Genomic DNA, 7,114 nt, shown 5'->3' with positions numbered 1-7,114 from the left:
TGCCAAAAGGTCAAAAGACAAAAGGTTGAAAGGACAAAAGGACGAAAGACAAAAGGTCGAAAGGGCAAAAGGTCTAAAAGACAAAACGCCGAGAGGGACAGAATGTCGGAAGAAAAAAAGTTCGAAAAGGAAAGGGACAAAAGGTCAAAATGGACAAAAAGTCGAAAAAGACAAAAGATCGAGAAAGGACACGTTGTGTGAAATGAAATTGAATACACAAATAAATGAAATACAAGTTAAAGAATGGGCAAAGAAGTAATTACTGAGAATAAATATGAAACAATATTATGAATATCTAAGAAATTGATAAAACTTGTATTGTACGAGACTGTTTCTCTTCGTTTCAGTTTCTTGTTCTGATCGACCTTTTGTCTCTCCCCGAGCAAGAGCGACGACCTTGATAACAGAAATTGGTATGAACTAGCCTTGCATAAGAGGTAAAATACCAAACAATAATACCAAAAATTAATATGCAAAATACTTTAGGCATAACATGCTTAGGTATTTCAATACCAAACGAATAACAATTTGTGATGCGTTTGGTATTGTAATAACAGAGTATGTTATGCCTGAAGTATTGTGCATATCCATTTTTGGTATTATTTTTTGATATTTTACCTCTTATGCAGGGCTAGTTCATAACAGAGTAAGGTATTAATAACAGAATGAGGTATTATTGAGGTAATTTCTCCTGCTCTGGAATTTGGACCGTTCGTCCCGTACGTACGACGTTTTGTTCGTTCGGCCTTTTATCCCTTTCGACCATTTGTCCCTTCGACCTTTTGTCTTTCGACCTTTTGTCCCTAACCCGCCAAAGCCTATTAGTCTCGAATACATGTTTCTTGCGCACATTTTAATGGAACTTTAAATTTGTAATACATATGCACAAAGATCGGCAATAATTCAGTATGCTACAAGCAAAAGGTAGAACACAAGTCTACAGACTGATTGGATTGAATTCGAAGTATTTGTACATTTGTTTATACCTTAGTCTAAGATGTTGAGATTTTATTATTCCAAATTGACTAAAATAAAAACTCCCCCTAGAAATTTATTAGTTTTCCATAAAAAAAATTGCCAATAAAGAGATCGGGGTAGAAGCAAAAAATAAATATAAAGTTTCCCAAAAAAATACAAGACCCCCATAAACATTAGAGAATTTTCCATAAACTTTGAACATATAATTAACTATAAAGAAATCTAAATTTAGCTATGAAAAACAATAAAATTGTTATAAATAAATTAATACTAGCAACAAACAACTACAACATATTTAATATAATAAATATTTTTTGTCCATAAACTATTAACAATTTTCCACAAAAAATAATAAAGAGGAATACGGTTTGCTAGTTAATGAAAAATTTCAATATAATTTTATTTTTTGAAAAATTATTTTGTGTTCATGAAAATTTGAATAAGGTATTTAGAGTAATTTTATATTTATTTATCACTTTTAAGGCTGCCTCACACCTCGGGAAAATTTTCCAGCGGATTTTGAGCCCCGTGTATTTTAAATGGGGCCGGGATTTTGATTTTCCGTGGCCAAATCCCGAAAACATCGCATATGCAAAATAACATGGGGAAAAAATCCGCGGACCAATTTCCCGAGGTGTGAGGCTACCTTTACCCTGATTTGTCCATCGGCAATTTCTCTATTTTTTATGGAAAATTTTAAATGGCTTTTGAAAATTATATTATGCTGCCCTTCTAACCCTCTTAATTATAGGGCAACGGTACCAGTAATAGAGGTATTAGTAGATGCACAAAAAAAATTTTTTTAAATCGATAATTACTTATGTGAAATTTACAGCTCATTACAGTCATTACAAAAATCAATAAATTTGTTAACAAAAATGAGATTAACGTTTTTTAACGTCAACAACTACCTAATATTGCTGGCACCACTAAAGAGTTCACGGTTCTTTTAGTGGTGGTAAGAATCATTGTTTCCAATAGTTTTTCGTGCAAAATTGTAGGGTAAGTTGCATTGAACAGGACATTTAAAGCATGACGCATCGACTAAAACCATCGTAAAGTGCATAATTAAAGAAAATCTCATTAAAACCCCACTACCTCCACTATGTTTGCTATCTCCACTAAGGGTACGGTTATGCTAATCATTTAAAATTACCGTTCTTTTAACTATGAAACGAAATATTGTTTAATATATGAAACGGTCGTTTCAAATTCTTTCTTCCTTCCAATTACTCTGCATGTTATAACCCTCGTCAGCATGCGCTACCAATGCAGTAAAAGCTTATTCCAAGCTCTTTTTCAGCTGCTGCAGCTACCTGGTGACGGCCGGGTGTGTGGGTGGACATTGACAGTCAGCTGACATTTCGTACCGCTATCCACGGTGTCAGTTTTGTGTTGTTTTTCGCACCCCATACACCATCAGATGATGCGATCAACTGATGCATACCCAGAAGAAGTAAGAAACGCAACCCATTGATACGTACCAACAACAGTAACTGAACTAACAAATTAAGAGTGTGTTGTATATGTGAATCACTTCTGTCTTACTTCTTTCCAAGAAATAAATGGTAGTGGAGAACGAGCAGCTCAAAGATTGGCATTTGATACACGTCAACAGTTCAGCGCAAGGGAACAATCTCGGCTACTCAGTACCAGTGTCAATTTACATCAAAGCCCAGTGTTAACCCAAAGGAGAGCGCATAGAACGGTGTGAAAAACCTGTTTGGACACCAGAACAAAAGGGATACTAAGTGATTTGCAAACTCGGCAGAACCAGGTTCGTTCGTTAGGCCGCAACCCGTCGTCGGTATATAAAGCAATCCGTCACCAGTGAAAGTTTTCTCAGTGCCGAATCACGACCGGAACGGACAGTACGAAGTGCGCGCGTGACTCCGCATCGGATTCAGGATTCGTTCACTGGAAACCCAACTTGAAGCAGGCCCAGAACCATCCACCCTCGTCGACAACCTTCAAGAGAGTGCGTGCGCTGGCGACGTCGAGAGAAGAAGCCCGACACAACAATCCTCAATCACAATTAATTGCTGCGCCGCGGTGAGAGGAGGTGTCCGACCAGTAGTCGCAGTACGTGTGCGGAAAAAACTTGTACCTCTGTTGAAGACTTGCAAGCGGGTTAGGCAAAACCAAACCGAGCGCGCGAGAGAAGGCTGAAGCGTGGCTCCGAAAAGTCCACTAAGTCATAAAGTGGCGATCCGTGGCAAACAGCTCAGTCGTTTGTGTTCCGTATTCGCGAGAGGTTCATCGTCGGTTTGTTTCGTTGGACTTGCGTTTTTTCTGTCTTCGGAGACTTAGTGCCGTATCGGTTGGCGCGGACGTGTATGCTTAAGTAATAAACATAGACAATTGCTGGCGTGTGTTTTGCTTTCTAGTTTTTTTTTCGCTAAGCGCAAACAGCTGCAGAAACGAATTACGGACAAATACAGCTTTGTGTAATCAATCGATAAAATGTGCGGTATTTTTGCGTACTTGAATTATCTGACGCCAAAGTCGAGGCGCGAAGTGTTGGACCTGCTGTTGACGGGTCTGAAGCGATTGGAATACCGCGGCTATGACTCGGCCGGTGTTGCAGTGGACAGTCCGGATCAAACGGGGATCGTCACCTTCAAGCGCACAGGAAAGGTTAAGATTTTGGAGGAATCCATCATTGACGCAACCGAGGACGGTAGTTTTAACGATAGTGTGGAATCACATGTGGGTATCGCGCATACTCGTTGGGCAACTCACGGTGCTCCCAGTGCTGTGAACTCGCATCCTCAGCGGTCGGATGAAACAAATTCATTTGTGGTAGTCCACAACGGTATCGTTACCAACTACAAGGATATCAAGAAGTTCCTAGAGCTCCGTGGATATGTGTTCGAATCTGACACGGATACTGAGACCATTGCTAAGCTGGTGCATCATCTCTACATCCAGCATCCGAACTACTCGTTCAGAGAACTTGTAGAGCAGGTTGTACAACAGATTGAGGGCGCATTCGCTTTGGCCTTCAAATCAAAGCACTTCCCTGGGGAGTGTGTTGTAACTCGTCGAGGTTCTCCACTCTTGGTCGGTATCAAAGCGAAAACTTGCTTGGCCACTAATCATGTTCCAATCATGTACGGTAAGGGACATCGTCACGGATCAACAGGAAACATTCAGTTCGAACCAACTGCGGATAATACATCGGACTTCATCAATCCCGGAGAGGAAGTTGAGTACTTCTTCGCGTCGGACGCTTCGGCTGTTATTGAACATACCAACCGTGTTATCTACTTGGAGGATGACGATGTAGCTGCAGTAAAGGACGGTGCACTGTGCATTCATCGTTTGAAGAAGAGTTTGGACGATCCACATGCTCGTGAAATAACAACACTGAAGATGGAGATCCAACAGATTATGAAGGGTAACTACCGTTACTTCATGCAGAAGGAAATTTTCGAACAACCTGAATCCGTAATTAACACAATGCGTGGACGTGTCAATTTCGAATCTATGAAGGTCACCCTGGGTGGAATCAAGGACTATATACCGGAGATTAAGCGTTGCCGGCGATTGATGTTGATTGCTTGTGGAACTTCGTATCATAGTGCAGTGGCAACCCGTCAGTTGTTGGAAGAACTGACCGAACTTCCTGTTATGGTAGAACTGGCGTCGGACTTCTTGGATCGTAACACACCAATCTACCGTGACGATGTTTGCTTCTTCATCTCCCAGTCGGGAGAAACAGCTGATACATTGATGGCTCTGCGATACTGTAAACAACGCGGAGCGTTAATCGTCGGAATTACCAATACAGTAGGTAGTTCAATCTGTCGCGAATCACACTGCGGTGTGCACGTCAATGCTGGACCAGAAATTGGTGTGGCTTCGACGAAGGCGTACACATCTCAGTTTATCTCATTAGTTATGTTTGCTCTAGTAATGAGCGAAGACAGGCTATCACTTCAGAACCGGCGAGAGGAAATCATCGAAGGACTTCGCCAGCTCGATGCACACATCAAGGAGGTACTGAAATTAGACCAAAAGGTCCTAGAAATTGCACAAGATCTCTACCAGCAGAAATCTCTGCTTATTATGGGCCGTGGCTACAACTTTGCAACCTGTATGGAGGGCGCACTAAAAGTTAAAGAACTGACCTACATGCACAGCGAGGGAATCATGGCTGGCGAACTGAAGCATGGGCCATTAGCGCTAGTCGACGACACTATGCCAATTGTGATGATCATCATGAGGGATCCGGTTTACGTTAAATGCATCAATGCCCTCCAACAGGTCACAGCTCGCGAAGGACGGCCCATTATCATATGCGAAGAAGGAGATTCAGAAACCATATCCTTGGGATCCAAGTCGTTGGAGATTCCTCGAACTGTCGACTGTCTGCAAGGCATTCTCACTGTCATTCCAATGCAACTACTTTCCTACCACATCGCAGTGCTGCGAGGATGTAACGTCGATTGTCCCCGAAACCTGGCCAAATCCGTTACCGTGGAGTAAGCCATATTCTTCAGAAATCAACAGTCTTACACACCTACCATGTACTTGTAGCAGTATCAATTTGCTTTTATTTTTCTTAAAGATGAAGAAAAGAAGGGTGAGTTGACCATGTTCTCACGTTTCTAACTGCGGAGGATTTGTTTTTGATTTAGTAAGACAAACATCAAATGATAAGTTTAGACAGAGCAGACGAGATTGCTTAGGGAGGAAGGTGGAATGGAAACATCCACGTCTGCAAGGCGCAGTTTCTATTTGATATGAAGCATTCAGCAAACGGGCTTTTCCTACGTACCGAACAAGTGCAATACCACTACCAAGATGAATCACACGCGGAAAGCCACTTATCAACGGGCAATTTCTCTCAACAGACCGTCTGCGCGGGTGTGCAACTTCCTGAGTGACGACGTAATCAACCATTCAACACAAACGAAGGTTTTATCAACAGATGAAAAATTGATTATAGCAATCGAAAAACAATGATAGCAATTGACATAAACGCGCAAAATTAGTTGATGTTTGTTACTTCCCGCTGTCAATCGTGATTTTGTATAGGTATTTGATAATCGAATTCGATAAAAAAAATGTTTATTATTTACTCTAGAGAAGGGACATCTCGAATCCCGCAAAATTGAGTCAAATTTATTTTTGTAACACAGCAAAAAAAAGCCAAGTTCTTTATATTTTACTACTGTATGTATGTAATTTGAACAATAAAGTATTAGTGATTATTCCCATTTTCAACATAACTTAGCAACTGAACTTTCGTTTTCTTCTCAAACTAAACCGAAGTCCCACTCAATCGCGAGCATGCATGGTACGGTACACTCTTATTACGTATTCCATCATTATACTCAATGTGGAATGTATATAAATTTGAATAGCACATGCATGTCTGCCGTGCACCTTTTGAGGCTCAACTATTGCAGCGCAGCGTTGTCATCGTCGTCGTCTACTTCTACCATCGACCGGTTTAATATTTCTCCCCCTTATTGATGTGATATTACTTAATCGTTACTTGATCTTTGGATTGGCCTTTAGTAGTAAGAAACCGTGCGCTCACCTTCCTTTCTATTCTACCCCCGAAAACATCCAAATCAAACAAAACGGCCATCTCTCGGCTTAGTAATCATAAAGAAATAGGTGTTAATCGAATTCATCTTCTTCTAACGCAATTTTCGGCGACTGGCGTTTTGACATAGTTTTGTCCGAGGGCAGCTTGCTCGTTTATTCAAAATCGTTTTACCAGTTTGGGATGCAATCCTGGCAATTGGTGATCGTTTGGAAATGGCAAGCCGACCATTTGAAACCGGTTTCGATCGGGGATTTGTCGTCCGAAAATACCGAACACAAATGTGCATTAATCGAATCAAGTGGAACGTGGCCGCGGAGAACGATAACCTGTGGTGAAGTAATTCAGGTCGAACTCTTTTGGAACATAAAGCAAAATACGATAATTTGGTCATGCATTTCTTCTAAGAATGTTTCAAAATCCACGGATATTTCTTCGGTTTTGCTTATTATTTACCAATCCTAGCTTTGTACTTTTTGCTCAGTGAAAATTAAAGAAAAACAAATGACAAGACCGAAGAGATCGAAATGTTTTAGGATAGAAGCTTCACTATAAACCATCCAAATTGATTCCAAA

At 40.8% G+C, this 7,114-nt stretch overlaps 1 protein-coding gene across 1 annotated transcript; it reads left to right on the top strand.

Annotated features, from left to right (window-relative positions):
• The first annotated feature begins 2,425 nt into the window (after positions 1-2,425).
• On the top strand, positions 2,426-6,219 carry LOC134226270 (glutamine--fructose-6-phosphate aminotransferase [isomerizing] 2-like). The gene has a single exon (XM_062706929.1). The coding sequence runs from the start codon at positions 3,442-3,444 to the stop codon at positions 5,467-5,469; it is 2,028 nt and encodes a 675-aa protein (XP_062562913.1). The 5' UTR covers positions 2,426-3,441; the 3' UTR covers positions 5,470-6,219.
• The last annotated feature ends 895 nt before the right edge of the window (positions 6,220-7,114 follow it).

This window comes from Armigeres subalbatus, chromosome 3 (genome assembly GCF_024139115.2).
Source record: "Armigeres subalbatus isolate Guangzhou_Male chromosome 3, GZ_Asu_2, whole genome shotgun sequence".
NCBI lineage: Eukaryota > Metazoa > Arthropoda > Insecta > Diptera > Culicidae > Armigeres > Armigeres subalbatus.
Note: the sequence above shows the minus strand (reverse complement) of the source record. Positions and strands in the feature narration are given on the sequence as shown.

Bases quoted from the DNA above. Each gene is read 5' to 3' on its own strand.
- LOC134226270 (XM_062706929.1), top strand. From the start codon at position 3,442: ATGTGCGGTATTTTTGCGTACTTGAATTATCTGACGCCAAAGTCGAGG.